The sequence below is a fragment of the Limanda limanda genome, chromosome 20, assembly GCF_963576545.1.
Source record: "Limanda limanda chromosome 20, fLimLim1.1, whole genome shotgun sequence".
Classification (NCBI taxonomy): Eukaryota; Metazoa; Chordata; class Actinopteri; order Pleuronectiformes; family Pleuronectidae; genus Limanda; species Limanda limanda.
In genome coordinates this window covers 11,895,613-11,914,842 of record NC_083655.1, presented here as the reverse complement: position 1 = coordinate 11,914,842, position 19,230 = coordinate 11,895,613, and the positions used below count along the sequence as shown (strand labels likewise).

General features: G+C 43.5%; 2 protein-coding genes across 2 annotated transcripts; one reads left to right on the top strand and one right to left on the bottom strand.

Annotated features, from left to right (window-relative positions):
* Window positions 1-309: 309 nt before the first annotated feature.
* On the top strand, window positions 310-5,271 carry pdia4 (protein disulfide isomerase family A, member 4). The gene is made up of 10 exons (XM_061093599.1): window positions 310-574; window positions 1,666-1,843; window positions 2,067-2,272; window positions 2,382-2,520; window positions 2,623-2,828; window positions 3,138-3,296; window positions 3,556-3,707; window positions 3,857-4,013; window positions 4,133-4,366; window positions 4,582-5,271. Exons 1-10 carry the CDS (start codon window positions 499-501, stop codon window positions 4,995-4,997), a joined length of 1,923 nt encoding a protein of 640 aa, XP_060949582.1. The 5' UTR covers window positions 310-498; the 3' UTR covers window positions 4,998-5,271.
* Window positions 5,272-5,362: 91 nt separating this feature from the next.
* si:ch211-217a12.1 (alanine aminotransferase 2-like) lies at window positions 5,363-16,634 on the bottom strand. Its single transcript, XM_061093601.1, has 11 exons — window positions 16,350-16,634; window positions 12,411-12,500; window positions 12,019-12,127; window positions 11,680-11,813; window positions 11,038-11,281; window positions 10,546-10,625; window positions 9,907-10,043; window positions 9,100-9,274; window positions 6,956-7,111; window positions 6,758-6,870; window positions 5,363-6,262 (listed from the first exon to the last, which is right to left on the bottom strand). The coding sequence occupies exons 1-11, from the start codon at window positions 16,494-16,496 to the stop codon at window positions 6,172-6,174; spliced, it is 1,476 nt and encodes a 491-aa protein (XP_060949584.1). The 5' UTR covers window positions 16,497-16,634; the 3' UTR covers window positions 5,363-6,171.
* Between the last annotated feature and the right edge of the window lie 2,596 nt (window positions 16,635-19,230).

The window sequence follows — 19,230 nt, the reverse complement described above, 5'->3', positions numbered from 1 at the left end:
AGAAGTACATAAACACCATTTCATATAAATCGCTGTAATAAGGTGACTTAAAAAATAAAAGTAAGGTTGGAGCACAACCATTTAAACCTCATACTCAGATAAATAAATAAATAACTATGTAAAGTAATGATAAAGTTCAAATAATGATCAGATACATCCTCCCGGAAAAAAAGGTGAAAACTATCCAATAACATCCTCCAACGTATGCGACCGAGGAGTTGAGTGGCGACTTGTGATTGGAGGAGAGCCGGCGGGGCGAGCCAATCACAGCGTGGCAAGTCAGACAAGTTGCAGACAGGGGAGGTGGTGTGTGTGACTTCAGACGTGATTAGTTTGTATGTCACACACACACAGAGAGAGAGAGAGAGAGAGAGAGTATTGATCCGGACTGTGGGTCTAACACTTTGATGACATTCACCAACGAGCTAACAGGCTAACAGGCTAAGTTTAATTAGCTCCTGCTTTGTTCATCCTCCTCTTCATCATCCTCTGAGGACCATGAGGAAGGTCGCTCTGCTGCTGCTGCTGCTCCTCGGAGTCTCTCTCTTTGTGACCGTCAGCCGATGTGAAGAAGGTAAAACTGAGCTCACACGACCACGTCTGTACATGTGAGTTATTCCAGTGAAGATGTGTGCGGCTGATATTCTAACCAGTTCCTGCACACGCTCCGCTAGCTCTGTTAGCATGCTAGTTAGCGCACAGGATGGGCTAATGTCAACAGAGCTGCCACACACACACTCACACACTCACACACACATAAACCAACCTGACCTGACCCCTGTGAATCAGCTTATGAATTCACCTTCTGTGATATAACAGACGTGTCTATGGAGCTGGTGCAGAAACAACTGAGCACCTGGGACTATGGGATTTGTAGTTTAGTTTGTAGTCAGAGTTTTCCAACTTGTAACCACGTTTTCCTTCTCACACAACATATCTTCTCAGGATCTTCACTGCGGGAGCACACATCCTATGTTGTGAATCACAGATTAGAAACTCCTGCTTTTTTTTTTGCTTCACTTGCTGCAGAAAACATGGGGCAACACACATTCACACACCTGTAACAAGGACTGTGATGTCCTGGACACAATGTGCACATCTGGATATCAGTCAGTCAGTTCATGCATTGAGATCAAACACAAGTCAACAACTACACAACTGTCACAAATGCAAAAGTGTCTTTTTTCCCTCTAACTCTCGAATCAAAAATCTCAGAGAAATGTGGAACAAAAGTGATTTGTGTACCTGCAGAGCCTGGGGGGCGGGGGGTGCTTTCAGATATGAAACCAGTTCTTTGAGGTTAATGGTGCTTGGCAAACCAGCTGTTAATTCATCCAACTTTAATTGTGCTCCATATTGACTTATATATTTGGTGATAAAGTTTGTGTGTGGAGCTCTGTGACTGAAAAAGCAGCATTTCTGGCTCGTAGCTGCTGATTCAAGCTGTTACTATTCATGTTTCTGCTTGAATATCCAAGAATAAGAGTTTTCTTAACATTTAACATTTTGGATTTTTGTGCATCTGTATTGAAGAATTTGAAGTTTTACGTTCTATATGTTGGGGAGAAAAAGAATCAGTAAATTGCCTTGCAGTGTTTAAACAAGCAGCATGATGAAGATTTACTACTCCTGAAATAAACCTGTATCTCTCGTATTGTCTGTAAGATGCTACAGAGGAGAAGGAGGAGGCTGATGAAGAGGACAGTGATGATGATGAGGAAGATGAGGATGAAGATGACACGGTGGTGAAAGAAGAGAACGGGGTGCTGATTCTCAACGACAACAACTACGACACGTTCATAGAAGGGAAAGACACTGTTTTAGTTGAGTTCTATGCTCCATGGTACGTTTTGAAGTTTCTCATCTAAATATGTTTGCTTCATTCATGTTAAACTTAATTCAATGTAATTATTTTTGGTTGCTGTCAAAGAAGGTAAGATGTTAAGAAGTCAAAAATAAATGGTGCATAGCAGAGGAGCAGAAGAAACTGAAACCATTCCCTATGTAAATTCTACTGCTTCTTCTCACATCCTCCGTATTTCTGTGTTCGCCCTTCATCCATTTAGGTGCGGCCATTGCAAATCGTTTGCCCCAGAGTATGAAAAAATCGCTCAGACTCTCAAGGAGAACGACCCTCCGATACACGTAGCCAAAGTGGACGCTACGATAGCCAGCGGGTTGGCCACCCGGTTCGAGGTGTCGGGCTATCCCACTATCAAGATCCTGAAAAATGGAGAGGCGGTGGACTACGAAGGAGACAGGACGCAGAAAGGTAGGAACAGTTAATTTCCTGTTGTGAAGCGTCCTTACAACCTTTAGACACAAACTCTGCCTCTTTGGAAAAATCAATAGCACTAATATGTTGACTCTGTTTGCTGCAGCGATTGTGGATCGGGTGACAGAGGTAGCTCAGCCAGGCTGGAAGCCTCCACCTGAGGCCACACTAGTGCTGACCAATGACAACTTTGATGAGACGGTGAACAACGCAGACATCATCCTGGTGGAGTTCTACGCCCCATGGTCAGTCAGACTGACCCTTCAGATTCCCTCAGAAGTTTTGGTTGACCATTTGTAATAGCAGCACTTAAAATTCATTATTTACTTGTTATCAATGACCTCCAGGTGTGGACACTGTAAGCGTTTGGCTCCAGAGTACGAGAAGGCGGCCAAGGAGCTGAGCCAGCGCTCTCCTCCCATTCCTCTGGCTAAGGTGGACGCCACCGTCGAGAGCGAGGTCGCCACACGCTTTGGAGTTACGGGGTATCCCAGCCTCAAGATCTTCAGGAAGGGCAAGGTGTTTGACTACAACGGACCCAGAGAGAATTATGGTAGGTGCTTTCTCTGCTGGATTTCTTTTTGTGGGATGATCCAACTGACAACAAAAGCAGCGGAATTTTATTGTGCTGCTTATTGCCAGCTCTACAATGAAAAATATCGAGATAGAGATATTTTTGTTATGAGAAGCTTGAAAAAATATGTTGGTCATTATGAGATGGTCATGTGACAAACTGGACAACGGTGGGTCACCCAGTCTAGATAATTAATGGGCAAGGCATCGAGTTTGCCTGCATGTCGATCTGTGTGCATGTTTCACTTCTGTTCCTCCATGAGCTCCTCCTCTTTCACTTTCCCATCAGGCATTGTTGAATACATGGGTGAGCAGGCGGGACCTCCCTCCAAACAGGTCCAGGCAGGAAAGCAGGTGCAGGAGCTCATCAAGGATGGCGACGACGGCGTCATCGTTGGCGTGTTCTCCAGCGACGAGGACGCAGCTTATGAGATCTACATCGAGGCCTGTAAGTAATCCAGCATTTGTTCATGGTTACTGTATGTTCTGTAATTTGGGGCCACCAAGATGTCAACACTTTGAGAGGACCTGAGCTGTAGTTTTACAGGTATTAGCGATATGGACCATTTTACAAAACATCACTGACATGGCAAACATGAGAAATCAAATTTGTGATGTGGAATCAATCGCTTTCAGTTCCTTTTATTTTTTATACTCTTTCTTTGATCTGTGGATGTTATTCTCACTGTTGCTTGTCTGTCTGGCAGGTAACGCTCTCAGGGAAGACTTCACCTTCCGTCACACCTTCAGCTCCGAAGTGGCCAAACTGCTCAAAGCGTCACCGGGTCAGGTCGTCATCACTCAGCCTGAAAAGTTCCGCTCCAAGTATGAGCCAGCGTCACACACGCTCGCAGTCGAGGTACGAATCTCTATCTCAGTATAAAACCCTTCATTCGGTCTTTTCAGTTTTTAATGTTGATGTAAAATAAACTGTCAACACTTTAAATACTGCTTTATCCGTATTTCTTGTTCTGAAACGTATTAACTCCAACCTTTTTCATTTCATAGGAATCCACATCCGTGTCAGAGGTGCAGGAGTTCTTCAAAAAGCATGTGATTCCTCTGGTGGGCCACAGGAAACCAAGCAACGATGCTAAACGTTACACCAAACGACCCCTGGTGGTTGTGTACTACGGAATCGACTTCAGCTTCGACTACAGGAAAGGTGGGTTTGTTGAATCGTTTCTTGGTTTGGTCTCTGTCAAATGATTTAAATGCTAATCCAGCATATTTTAACACCTGTGGACAATTTAGCAAATTTTTAATGAATCTCTTTATTTTCAGCCACTCAGTTCTGGAGGTCCAAGGTGCTTGACGTGGCCAAAGCCTTCCCAGAGTACACGTTTGCCATAGCTGATGAGGAAGACTACGCAGAAGAGCTGAAGAGCCTCGGCCTGAGTGATAGCGGAGAGGAAGTAAACGTGGGAATTCTGGCCGACGGAGGCAAGAAGTTTGCCATGGAGCCCGAGGAGTTCGACTCTGAGGTGCTGCACGACTTTGTTATTGCATTTAAGAAAGGTAAGTGTCGAGTGGTTTCTTTTTTTCTCCGCACTTATGATATAAAATTTGAAAGATTGGATCGTGGAATGCTGTATTTGGATTTTGAGGCACATTTTTATAAAACCATGTTTTGACATTTTGATAAAATGGTAACAGAAAAAAATTAATCTTTCTGCTTCCAAATGTATGTCTTGGATTTTTAACACTTGCTAATTCCTTCTCTTTTTGCACAGGAAAGCTCAAACCCATCATCAAGTCCCAGCCAGTGCCAAAGAACAACAAAGGACCTGTGAAGGTCGTGGTAGGAAAAACCTTTGACGAGATCGTCATGGATACTAAGAAAGACGTCCTGATTGAGTTCTACGCCCCCTGGTGCGGCCACTGCAAGAAACTGGAGCCTGATTATTTGGCTCTGGGCAAAAAGTACAAAGGGGAGAAGGACCTGGTGATCGCCAAGATGGACGCCTCCGCCAACGACGTGCCAAACGAGAGCTACAAAACGGAGGGCTTCCCCACGATATACTTTGCCCCAAGTAACAACAAGCAGAGCCCCGTCAAACTGGAAGGGGGAGACAGAACAGTGGAGGCACTGAGTAAGTTTGTGGAAAAGCACGCCACAAAGCTATCACAGCAGAGAGATGAGCTTTGAGACGCCTGCTCCTGACCAGTAGCTTAAGAACTCTTACTGTGCTCGGGCAGAGACTTGGAGGACCCTGAGGGGAGGACCCGGAGGGGAGGGGCCTCTGAGAGGTTTAACGGTGTTACTGAGTTGCTGTGATGATAATCACGTTCAATTTTCATTTTAGTTTCTGTTCATTCCAAGAGATTCAGCTTCTGTTTCTAAAAGCATGTAAGCACTGTTGAAGATTTAAGTCTTTTTAAATAAAACTGAAAATGATGGCGGCTCCGCGTGCCAAAACAAAGTGAGACTCTTTTTGTTACTGTGAATGAAAACATACAAGACATAAGCTTTGTCAGATATTTCAAATGTAGGAGCCAGCATGAAAATGTGTCTTTTAAATTTCATGTGTTTTAATGTCATTTTAGAACAATTAGTAAAAGAAACAACTACATTCTGAGACGATTAAGGATTTCACTGGCAGGACTCATTCTCACTCACTCTAATTCACAGACAGCAAGGTCAATCAAGTAATCACCTAAAGGCTCATTTATTCTGCCTCTATGCTCGAAAACCGACGCATCTTTACAATCGCTGCATCATCGACTCTAGTTCCATGAGTCCCTCATGTTGGCACAGTTGTTAAGCAATATATCCACTAGAGGGCAGCACACAGTTGGGTTTCTGACAAACAAACATGGTGAAGGTGGAGAAGATGGTGATTAATGAACCTCATGAGAAGGAGGCATCAGCATCGTTTTTAACTGCTGTAGTCAGTGAGGCGATTCAATATACTCCCACATGTGTCTGATAAATTCTCAGTTCAAATTTCTGCCTGGTGTCGTCCCAGAGGACGTGCACAAATTCAGACAAAATCAATGCAGAGTATGTTTAACGTTGAGAATAAATGAGCCTTTACACAAACAAAAAGTCTTGGCAGGAGAGAGATGCACTTGTCACAGGTGATGTCTGATATATATTATCCATCTAAAAACAACTTGGGAACTTGACAAAATTGGCCGGGTAAGTTCATTGTGCACTTAAAATCTTTATATGCTTTATGTACATAAGAGCACATTTTCACACGCTCTCTGAAAGAAATGTTCAAGGTTCTTCACTGATGTGAAATAGGCTCAAAGGCACTTGAAGATACTGGGACTGATGTTTGTTTGTTCTGGAGATGCAGCAACGGGTTGGAGGATCGTTATGAGAACTCCTTCGTGAACCGCAGGTGGAATTCGCGGATCTTCTCCAGCACAAATTTCAACTTGTCGGTGGGCGGCAGTATGGTCATCCTTCAGAGGAGGATGTAATAAAAAGAGGGGAATCGGGTTAAAGGTGCAACTGAAATTTTTATGAGGATACAACAAAACATTCTTATAAGGTTTAAACCTAGTGTTTCTAAAGATGGACGACGTGTCTCCACTTCCACTGTCGAGAGATGAAGCGCAAATAGTGCCGCCATCTGACATTAGATACAGTTTCGAAGTACCGCCTACACGTGCTCCACCAATCAGCTGTTTCATGGTGTTTTTACCTCATTTTATAGCATTAAATGACCAATTAATAAGAAAATTAGCACCTGGACATACACAAGTGTGGTAAGAACAACCAAAAATTACAAAAAACAACTTTCAGAGGAAACATTTGACATGTACTATGACTTTTGTACTGCAGCCAGCCACCAGGGGGTGATCACGATGATTTTGGCTTCACTTTAGGGGAGCAGTCGTGTCGTCCATCTTTATAAACAGTCTATGGGTTTGGACTGCCCAAGTCTCTTTACTCACCTGAAGTGATAGGTTCCGTCTCTCTGCCCAAATCCGCTACCGGGCACCAGACAGATCCCCTCCTCCTCCAGAAGCCTCATACAGTAGAACATGTCCGGGATCTGGCCTTCTTCCTACAGACACACAAACACACATCTATTTAGAATTGTCTACACAGATGAATAAATCAGTCTGACACATTGTGTATGCGGGGCCGACCTTGGCCTTGTCGATGGCCTTCTGAGATAGATTGAGGCGGGGGAAGGTGTACATGGCCCCCTGGACCGGATTACACGTGAAGCCCGGCACTGTGTTGAAGATCTGCTCTGTGAGCCTGGCCTTCTCTGCCAACGCCGCCAGCACCGCCGTCCGCTCCTACGGGAGAAAGAAAAGGTCAAACCGTCAGGTGAACGGTTAGCGCCTGAGGGTTCTGGATCCTCCCAGACAGTGATGTGGGATCGTGTTGTTGTATTGTTACCAAATGAATCAAACTGTGGGAGAATTGAAGCTTATTAAAACACACTGGTTTTCTTTCACTGCTTTAAAGGGACTCTTACCTTTGTTGCATTTGAGAATTACAGCACATTCAAATCATCCCGCCTTCCTCCAATGCCCCACCCCCTCGTTCCCATCCGCGGTGTTTTTTTGAAGAAACTTTATTTACAAGCAGACTTACGACCTACTGCCTCCGCGCACGCACGTGAGTTTTTGTTTACCAAAGCAATGGATTTGGATTCAGAAGCACCGGTAAGTTATATACATTTACATTCACATATGATGACGGGCCCGAATGCGCCACAAGAAGCAGACGGAAAACCTGCATGTCCATGCAGCAAACAGACAGGTCTGTCGGCCAATAAGGTCCTTCGGTCCGAAGAATTTTATTGGTTGAAGTTTTCACTAAATATTATGAGAGTGAAATAATTGTTTGTTTTTACTCCTGGTGGGTCTGTCTTGCATTTTAGAGTGTCATTACCTTATTAATACCAATTTAACCTTATCCAAAAAAAGTGTAAAAATGCAACAAAGGTAAGAGTCCCTTTAAGAGGAGTCTATAAAATGTTAGGACCTTGTTATTTAGGGTTTGGATGTGAAACGAGTCTTTAGATTGAGACCCAGGAGAGGACAGTAGAACTCTGAGCTGTGCAGCGGGCTCTGCATGTCTTTGTTGCAGTGTAACGTCACACCCTGTGAAGGTGGAGCAGCAAATACCAATGTAAGATGACTCTGGGCAAGGTTTACTGTTATTGCTGCACTGGGTTTGAACATTTGACCGACGTGCTGATAAATATTTTTGCGAGGCTCTGGTTCCTACAGGCTGTAATCAAATCCTCCAGCAGGTCAGTCATGAGAGAAGGTCCTGTATGTGTTGATTTCTATAGGGGGAGACGTATAGAGCCCGAACCAATACCTCACGTCACACCATTATATCACGTAAGGTCATTTTGATCTCTAGATACAGAAAATTAATTTTTAGAAAATGCTTAACATCCATTAATGATTTTCTCATGCTGAAAAATGCAGTTGTGTACTATACACAGAGCAATAAATCTCGTAACTACACAGTTATAGTATCAATAAACACACAAATGACTGCAGGCCTAATGGATTCCTTTAAACTGCATAATGCTCTTGCCTGACCATGGGCCTAATGGACACAATCATGTATAATGTATAATGTATAAAGCTTTTCTGTTCCTCTTGACAGAGCTCAAAGTTTTCTCCTGCTCCACTGTGAGATGTGACGAAGCGTCTTTTAATCCCATGTATCAGAGATAATGAAGCACAGGTCATACCAGCTGATTATTCACAACTGACTCAGAGCCACATGGGGACTTTAACACATTCAATACAGGCTTTGTTACATCCTGGTATTTACAAATATTTACATAGTGTAAGGACAGCCTGTGTTTGCATGAACTAAGGGTGTGTCCAGGGCATGTGTTTAAAGGGATAGTTCGCCCCAAAAATGAGAATTCCCTCATTATCTACTCACCACTGAAGCTATCGCAAGTTCTCGCGAGATGAGATCAGCAAGTTACTGGAGCAGTGACCAGGAGGAGGACAACATTGGACATTTAGGCTAAACACAAGGTGTAAATGATGCCATTTCGAGTTCATTTTGAATGTGGGACACTTGGATGACACTACAGGAGCAGTATGGAGGCATTTAATGTTTTTCTCTGCCATTTACTTCCATTGTATTGGATTTGGCTGAAACGCTGTTTACCCCTATCACTCAAAAAGTGTTTTGTGGAGTCAAACGCTTCACCCACCCCTCCATCGCCATAGTGGTCAGCAGATAATGAGTGCATTTTCATTTTTTGGTAAACTATCCCTTTAATCCGAGTTTATTTCCACACCTTCATAAACAGGGTGTAGGACGGCTCGTCGGGCTGCGGGGGGTTGACCACCAGGTCTAGCAGAGCCTGTCCGGGGATGGGGGGGCACAGACGCACCGACACCAGTTTTATGAGTTGGGCCTTCACCTCAGGGTCCATGTTGATCACCTCCATGTAACCTCCACGGAATCCACATCTGACAAACACCAGAGGACAGGGAGAGAGTCAGACACTAAGTTTACTCTCATGGAGTCTGCAACTAGTGAGTCACGTTCAGCCAGTCATCCATCGAAACCTGCTGTCAGACCTGCACCGAGCTCTGGACATTTTCCTGAAGTTTTAAGGAGGGGGCTGAATGTGAGAACGCAAACGTCAGAGTCAGACATTTTCTGGAACTTCACAGCGAGTGAGCAGGCGCGTTGGTGACACTTATAACAAAACACAAAAATGGAAAAACCAAGAAGAATACCAATATCTCAGGATGAAAAAGAGGTGCCATAAAGGGAGAAGACACCTACAAAGATGTCGACTTAGAAAGACAAAGAGATTCGAGAGCTCTTGATGATAAAGTCCAACGCGACTGTTGAATATAGTCATCATTTATCTGTCAGCAAACAGCTTATCATTCATACATCCATTCACACACTGTCAGGGCAAGTAGGAGTTCAGTGTTTTGCCGCAAGACACTTTAGTATACAGACTGGAGGAGCCAGAGATAAAAAACCATTGACCATCCGATCAGGAGACGACCTGCACTTCCCCCTGAGCCACAGTCGCCTAGTGTGTGTATGTGTGTGTGTGTGTGTGTGTGCGCCTCTCGTTACTTACTCTCCCATGTAGCATTTGGAGGTGGAGTGGAAAGAGGCCATCTCCACTGTGCTCGAGTATTCTGGTCCCATCTCAAACAGCACCTTCTTGAAGGAGTGAAATTTACAGCCCTCTGCATACACATTATCCTGGTAGACCTGAAATCAGAAAAACAAATGTAGAAGGCCATTCGATCCAAAAAGAATTCATCAGAATATACTGTACGTGCAGAATATCTACAAATGTTGATAAAAAAAATAAAAAAACACAACTCAAATGCACATAACAATTTATGTATATGTATGAAGGGAAATATGTATAAATAAATGAAAGACAAAATGTATGATGTAAAGGATATTCATGTATTTCTACATTTACTTATACCGAATTAATATATGAACACCAAAATACATGAATAAATAAATATAGAAATATATAAATAAGTAACCAAATCAATTGTGTATGCGATGGTTTGCATTTTTCGTTCTTCATATACATTCAACAGATGAAACACTGGGGTTCAGGATCATCAGGTGGAGCCTGAACGCAGCACGCTCTAGTCTAGAGAAACCCATGTGATTTATGGTTAACTCGTTATTTAAAGACAAGAAGAAACAAGGAGTGGGACAAAAAAAAGAGGAAATGACTTGTGAGAATTACTTCATCAGCCATGAGGAAGAGATGCTCCTCTTTAGCGAATCGGATCACGTCTTCGATGCACTGCCTGCTCTGGACCTGACCTGTCAAACCGCACAATGACCCAAGTGTGAGGAGGATGAAGAGACAAAAAAAAACAAATCACAAAACATGATCACGTGATTTGATATTCAAGAATTTATCTCATCCTACCTGCTGCACTTTGCTGTGTATAACAAGTCCACTGTGCAGATTTCTATCTTCATAATGTGCCCTCATAATGAAAGTGACACAGCTCAGCACTGACGTCAGATCAGGTTTTTTTTTAATCAATCTTCCTGCTGCCAGCTCATATCAATTAGCCAACAATGAGTCCAGCCATACCTCATTCACAAGCTGGATGTGTCTGAAACTGGAAATGACACTTGCTGCCATTTGACTTGAGGCCCAGTTTTCTATATCTGATTTAAAAACTCCAGCTACTGTTTCATTGCACGTGGTGAGCGCCACACATACCGGTGGGGTTTCCAGGGTTGATGATGCACAGGACCCGGGGGTTGCAGTGCTTTCTGGCTTCGGTCAGCGACCTCCTGAGCTCTGCAACGTCCAAACCCCAACACTTCTCCTCATCCAGGTAGTAATTGATCTGCACGGCAGCCAGGTCGGCGAGGGCGGCCGAGTACAGAGGGTACTGAGGGATGGAGATCATCACCCCCGTACGGTCGCGGCCCTCACCACACACCAGCAACTTCAGCATGGTCTAGAATCAGAGGAAAAGAAAGAGAGCAGAAACCTTTATTGTGAAGAATATAGATTGGCAGGATGTTCATGTGCGTAACCAATCCGACGTGTGTGGAGTGAAACTAACAAATCTACAGGATATGTGACACCAACAACCCCACACAGCAGGTATCTGGCAGTGCAGTAGCCGGGTGTATCTTAGGTCTGTAGGTCATTCAGTAGTAGCCTGATTAGATTAGATTGCGTAAAACCAGAGAATGCTGGTCTGACAGGGACAAAGGTCTGCGGGTGGAATGACCCATTTGCCTTTTACCAAAATACGTCATCTACGCTGGATTAACGCAACACATTGACTCGTGAAAAAAACGTTTTGAGACCAAAGTACGTCAGTGAGACGATGAGGAGTGTAACTCGTACCACGATGGCATCACTGGCCCCGGTGGAGAGGTAGATGTTGTCCGGGTTGGAGGGGATTCCACCGTCTCTCCTCTCTATGTAGCGTGCCACATCCTGCCGGATGCACTCAATCCCCTGGCTGGCACTGTACGCCCCTAGAACACAGGACAGTGAACTCCGATTCAAACAGAACAACTCGACATTGATCAGTCCATGTTCTGTTTAAACAGTGAACAGGCTCGGAGGGTCTGAATGAATGAGTAATGAATTAACAAATGGAGGGAGACGCCGGTGACGTGCGTTGCTGTAAGGAGAGGTTTGGCCAATGCGGCTGGTGGAATGAGGGGGGAGGTGACTGACCTATACTCTGGCCGCCGCAGGCCCCGAGAATACGCCGCGCTCTCTGCTTGGCGTCTGACGGAAACTTGTCGTCTTCCAGAAGTGCGGGGTAAGAACACAACGCCAAGACCTGAGGTGGAGACCAAAAAGAAAAAATTCCATCACCAAATATCTAATCCTTAAATCAGTTTTATATGATACACACACACACACAAGTAAATGTATATATAAATATATCCATCCAATATCTAAACTGCTTATCCTGTGAGGTTTGTGGGGGAGGTGAGACCAAACCCAGCTACACACACACAAGTTGCAAATCCAGTTTTACAGCATACACCTATAATGAGTGCTCCGTACGTATTATACATAAGCACTTTGACCTGAGGCAAACTTTGCTGAGGGGCACTAACCTGTCGGAAGAATGTGATTGGTTTCTGACCCATGGCGTGGGCGTCGCCTATGTTTGCCTTGATGACTTCTGTGAACGGTTTCTTGACTCCCTGAAAAAGAGGTGCAAACACAGAGGCTGTGGAAAAGGCTGGAAATTCGACATGGAGAAAGACAATGTCTGTTGTAAGTCGTAGAACAGTTACGTGAGACGTGAGACGTGAGACATGAGTCAACATGAGTCAACATGTACGGCGGCAGGTTAATGACACCACAGTGGATTAAAGGCCGATTTAGTGATATTGGTTTTCGTGCTCTCAGAGGTCATCACCACGAGGAACACATATTGTCCCACGCCCTCCCTCTGTGGTGAGCGAATGAAATGAGTCACATCTCCCACCCTTTTATATTGCTACCAACAAACACGTCCCCCCCCGGGCCCCTGAAACACCCACACAAGCATCTTCTCTCATTAGCGGCCTTTTGTTTCACACAGACCCCGGCTGGAGTCGGTTTTGGCCCCGTGCAGCAGGAGCTGGACGACACTGCTGCTGCTGCTGCTCACAGGAACACAAACCCCTCACTGTTTGGAGATGTAATGCTCAAGAATCACTGGCTTAGTAAGAAATCGCACGATGAGCTTGGATTTTTTCATTTTATTCCTCATCTAAACCATTTTTCTGCTTCAATCCACTCACTCTTCCTCTCTATTGAATCAGCATGTCCCAAATTGGATGCTGCAGGCTCTGGTTTGGTGCCTGTTGGACTGTTCTGCTCACGTACGTTACATCTTAACATATTTAAGACTTTTTAAGGGGCCTAAAATTCAGATGATTACATTTTAGACTTTTAAAAGACTATTTAAGACCCTGCTGAAACCCTATAAATACATTAGATCGGATAGAACACTTGAGCAAATCCTTAACGCAGGAAGCAACATCATGTCCTTACCGTCGGGTCAACAACAAAATCGACACCCTCTTCCCTTTTCACCAGTCAGCTGATGAAGTGTTGTGCCTGATTCAGCGACACATGCCCAACCCTGACCTTTCCTTCGCAGGTGTACACGTTTTATAATCCCTTTCCAAGTCTTGTGAAAGCTGCACAAATCAAAAAACATGCAAATCAGCAGATCAGTGCTAGGGCCTCACCCATGTGTTTGGAAATGAAGCTCGATTTATTTTTTTCTCTTCTCTCTCATCAAACATTCAAACAGAGTTCCACGTGGCTGTTTGAGTTTAAGCGCAGGAATGTCCTGTCATCACTTTAAAGCTACAGACAGAACTGCTCTCACTAAAACCCAACTGCAGTCACCCGAACTTGTGTCACATTTCCAATCATGACTTTAAGTTGATTAAATCATGATAATACATATGTAAATAGCCAAGCCGTTATCACAAGTCTTTCATTTCTCCCCTGCAGAGATTGGCACGGCAAAAAAATAAACAAAGCACAATTGGCCTGTATGTAAATAACCTGTTTCTCAATAACCTTTACATAAACTAAGTACTCAGAAAACAGGACAGTTATACTCACTTTTGGATATCTTTAAAACATGATCTTTGTCATGATTCAGCATGTTTTACGACACAAAGTTACCAGGAAACGGGCCTCCGGGGGCACAGGCCGAACTTTCCTTTTGTCTCAGTCAACATTTTCATTTCTGTGTCCTTGCATGACAGTGGGAGTGAGACCTGCAAGATCCTCTGGGTAGAGTGATAAGTAAAACGTGAGTGTGTTGGAAATCTCAGTAACTGGATCCCGCACGTATCCTCTTTAGTCCCTGTCCCTGCCTGCTCCCCAGCAACAAAGACGCTGCTGTTCTTTGGGGGAGGTGGGGTGGGGGGGAGAGAGAAGCCGGTCGCTTCCCCCCCAGTTTAGCACCGAGTTCTCCCGCTGGGTCAGCACCACCAGGCACCGATCACGCAGGCTGGACCAGTGAACCGTGCAAAGCCACCCAGAGGGTCAGCGGGATGAAAGGAGCCTAGCCTTGGCAACCGTTAGGAATTCACATTTCTATCAGTCTTGTGACGCAACCTTAAAACCATCATCCCTGTGAGAACGTTCAGGCAGGATACGATCACTGGAAGTGTGATTATTCAATCTCTGACTGACGCAAATGGAAAAGGAGCCACTGCTGCTCCGCTCATGTGTTTTGAATCAATAGCACTGACATGATGCCAATTGAGATGGAACTGGGAGGAGAGAGAATTCAGGTTGATTCTCTTTATGATCTCTGGCTCTATTGTCGCAGACACTTGCAGACTAAATGAGATCCAGGACTGAATTAGATCACTGTCAAATGTCTGGGTGAGGATTTATAAGTGTCATCACTGCACCGGCACACACACACACACACACACATTTGCATAAAATCTGCTGAGCCAACAGCCAAAAGTGTTCTAGTCGCAGATGTGACAGGAAGTAACCTCCAGATGAGTAGACTGAGCTGTGGCTGAATGAACCCTCATGACCTCCTGGAGTTTCCTTTATCTGGACACATTTGAATCAGCTGATGTTTAACAGGTGAAAGTAAAAAAGAAAGAAGAAACTTTCTTTTTTTAAAAGTAGCTCACACACTATCAGCATATCATGCACGAAGCAGGTTTGCCGAAACAAATATTTTTCCATCTAATGTTTCGCTCTTACTTTTCTGGACTTTGGATTTGACCTATCTCATACAAACCTTTAAAATTCATGACTAATAAACGTTTATGGAACTGCAGCAAAGATCAAGTCAATCATAAAATTTTGTTTTTGGCATTCCCTGTCTCGAGCGGGGGAAAAACTTGTGGACTACCAAGAACTCTGGCGTTTTTCGCCTGAAGAGAGAGAGAGAGAGAGAGGCACTGTAGAACACTGCAGGGACCTCACAGCTGCACCAAGCTCTTCCAAGGAAGTGTCTGGATGAGGAGGGAGGTGGGCAAAGTGACAAAGACAAAACAGGGCAGAGAATGCATCCTCTCCTCTTATGCAATAACCATCCTCAACGTACAGAGCCACCTCGGGGCTATAGAGAGGAGTTTGCTCAGAGAGGCCCCTTCCTCCTCCGGCTCTGTTACCAGTCCTGTAAAGAGAACATAACTGCAGAGAGTTGCATCATAGCTTTTTAAAAGGGGTATTCCACTTCAAGCTGCGTGTCCTTCCTCGGGAGGGAACAGCGGATCAATATGACCACAGCAGAATGTAACATGAGTTGTTATGCACGGGGGAGAGGCTGAGGAACACGATGGACTCTGGTATGCAAGGACTTTTAAAAGCTGACCCTCTGTCCACGTTCAGCCTATTACTCCCTCAGACAGTCAGCAAAAAAACGACAACAACTGCTCTTAATACTTCTTTCATCTCTTACATTTTGATATCTATTTCCAGCTTTAAGACAGGTGCCCAATACCAGGACCCTGAAACCACACCAGATAAGTGGAACTCAGCCAATTTAAATGTTAGCAATCACATCTTTGCTTTTTTCACTGTGACAGGTTTACATGCCCTCAATGAAAAAAGGCCTATTGTTAGTTTTTTATTTAAATCAAGTCATGCTTGGAAATAAGTGTTACCCTATCATGTACTCTATAAGACTGTACTGGACATTATGTACTCTAGATGCACTGCAAATACTTTAAATATAGGTGGGGTTCAAAGTCTAATACTTCATCCTGTTGTTAAGCTGCAGTTGGGAACTACTTCAGCGAGGTACAAGTACTGAAAAGTTGTACTTAACTTAAGTAGAGTAATTCAGTACATTTCTTTAGTTTCTCTCCAGCACAGTTGTGATACTTAAAGTACAAATACTGAGGAGCTTTACATAGTGCTGCTCAGGGTCAAATCCACTGAAACACTTTTTCTACATATTTCTATTATCTACATGATGTCCTATAATATGTATATATATGTTTGAGTGTTTTAAAGAAAAATAATAATGATATGAAATATTAAATGCCTTATTAAACTCCTTTGTTTACCTCTTTCAGCTCCTTCTCTAATTGCACCGCTCTCTGGACGATGGCGCCCCGGACCGCGTACTCCACCCGCTTCACGTTGGGGTTCATGTTCTCCAGGGTGAGCACCCGGCCCCGGGGCGAACCCCCGTTCGCTGCCTGCTGGGACATCTCCGTCTCCCGAGGTGGATCTGAATGAGAATTGACAGCGGTGGTTGCGGGAGGATTTGTGAGCTGGTGCCGGTGGTGGAAGCAGGAATCGGCTCCGCTGGTGTGTTGACGCTCCCTCCTGCAGCTCCGTGGCAGCGGACTCCCTCTGTTCATATTCCCACTCCACGCCACGCCTCGCTCGCTCCTGCTCCTGGTTGGTTGGATCTTTTCTCTTTTTTTCTTTCCTCTTCTACTCATAGCTTCTACTTCAACTTCGCCTCTGGCCCCTGCAGCGTGCCAAGAGACGCCTTCGGGTGCTGTAGGAAAACACACGACTTTAATCCAAGGGAAAGAAACCGTTTTGCTTTGAAGCTTCAAAGGCAATTTTTGAGAGAGTTCAAAGCACTGCAAATTAAGAAAACACATGAAATCATAGTCAACATATTTCAGGTGTGCATGTGTGCAAAATTTGCGGCTTTATATCATTGTGAGGCACCTATTAAAGACTCTTATTCCGTTGCGCACAGCCAAATATAGCTGACTATATTAATTGTGATGTACTTAATTGCCCCCAGAGCTGGTGTTAAAGTTATTAGATATTTCTTCATTATGAATAGAAAAGTGGACTGTAAAATGTCCTACTTGACATACAATTTCAGGGTTGAGAGTTTGACCCATCCCCCTGGGTCAAACAGCCCCGAGTGTGTCCAGAGGGATAAAAAAGTACAGCCACTTAAATAATTCTAATTGATAATACAAGTTACGGAAGCAAAACAAAGTTCAGTTGCAAAACAAAAGAGTCCTTAAATTAAGGCTAAGGTTCGTACAAAACAAAACAAACGTGCAAAATACAGGAAACCAGAAAAGATTGCAAAAAGGCAAAACCGAAAAAACTGAGAAAACACTTGAAAAATAAAAACAAAAATAAATAAAATAAAAAAATAAAAAAATAATAATTAAATTAAAGTAAATTAAATTAATCCTGCGCAGTCCACTTCTGTGCAGGAGGTAAATAAAATAAAAAGCAAAATAATTAAATTAAAAACTAACAAAAAAATTATAAATTAAAAAAAAAAGCACATGCATTTTGAAGCGTTGCATGCGTTTTGCCTGAAAAATATAAATAATGTCTGAGGAAATATTGACACATAAAGCTGTTCAGGCTTGGACTCATCCTTGATCCAAATCAGTTGGGCTTGAAGAGCAGCCACTACACGGATACAGCTCTCTTCTCTGTGACCGAAGCCCTGCAGGCAGCTGCAGAGCTGCCGCTCAGGCCTCGGTTTCTATCCTGCTGAACTTTTCAGTAGCTTTTGATTGCATGAATCACTAATCATTCTGATATGGGCATCTAGGGCAAAGTGCTCTCTTGGTTTGAAATCAATCTCACTGGGCATTCTTTCATTGTGTCATGACAATGACAAACGTTCTTATCCCATCCCCTCCCCGCAGACTCAATTCTGGAGCTCCTTCGTTATGGAACACTTCTTCTTTGAGTCTATCCAATGGCCTCTCTTACCACTGCTATGCAGACAACATACAACTGTAACTGTTCTTCCTCCAAGAGGACCCATGGTCCCTGTGGAAATCCTGGCTGCACATGGTCAGCATAAAAGGGCCTAAATCAAAATCAAGTCACTAATTTTTCTATCCAAATGCTATCACAGAAGCTCTTATCTCTTCTGATATCAAGTATATGGTGCCTAACTAAAAATTACTGTGATGGCTTTCCTGCACTTTGTCTTATTGACCAGACTTAGAACTAAGTGCTTAGTCTGTTATTGTACTGAAGCATTAATATTATCACCTGGTTGTAAGTCACCTTGGATGAAAATGTTGAGTAAATGTCATATCATAAAAATAGACAGCTAAAAATACTAAAGTGTAATGTATGATTCCAAAGCCTCACAAGCCAAGAAATGTTCTTATCAGTGGTTTTTAATTCGTCCAGAAGTTAGTGCTCGACAGGCTGGAAAAGTGGGTGGGACCTGCTGTCACTGAGTTCAACAATACAGTCTATTGTGTTATACTGGCTCAGATCATCGGGCACAACTATATGTCAGTTCGTGATGAATACTCAGAGCAAACAAAAACAAACTCACACATCTAACTTCACCCATCAGATATTAAAAAGGATCAAAAACCAATTCTGTGGACATCCTCCAGAGGTCATGTCTTTAAAAACGTCTTAACTGTGACATGTCCACATGCTTGCAATGAAAAAAGCAAATTGTTACAAATTGTAATCATTTATCATTTTGGCAAGAAGTATCCTATCATATACTTTATATGACTGTGCTGAGTTTTTACTACTGATACATTTTAAAGGAGCAACATTTAAATGTTGTGGTCAAGATGGACAAAAATGAAAGTACATCAATGAGATACTTTGTTCTGTGATTACCACTGTGAGATAAGGATCTTATAACAGACCTCTGCACAGCTCGGGCAGGTTGCACTGTTCACGTGCTCCCTTCTATGAACATGAGAAATCCAAAATAAAGTTATACATTGACAAAACCTGTAGCTCAAACTCATAAGCCAAGTTTCCCTTTCAAATTCTGTTTTATGGGAAACAGACTGAAAAAAAAAAAGCATGAGACAGTTTGTGGTGCAGATAGAGATAAGCAGTTTGTTACTTCTGTCCCTGCATAACACTGCATCTGAGGCCAAGTTCATCACCCTCCCTTGTACAGAGAAGAAATAATGAGAACATTTTCTGAGATATTGTTTCTAATAAATCCCTCTCAGACAT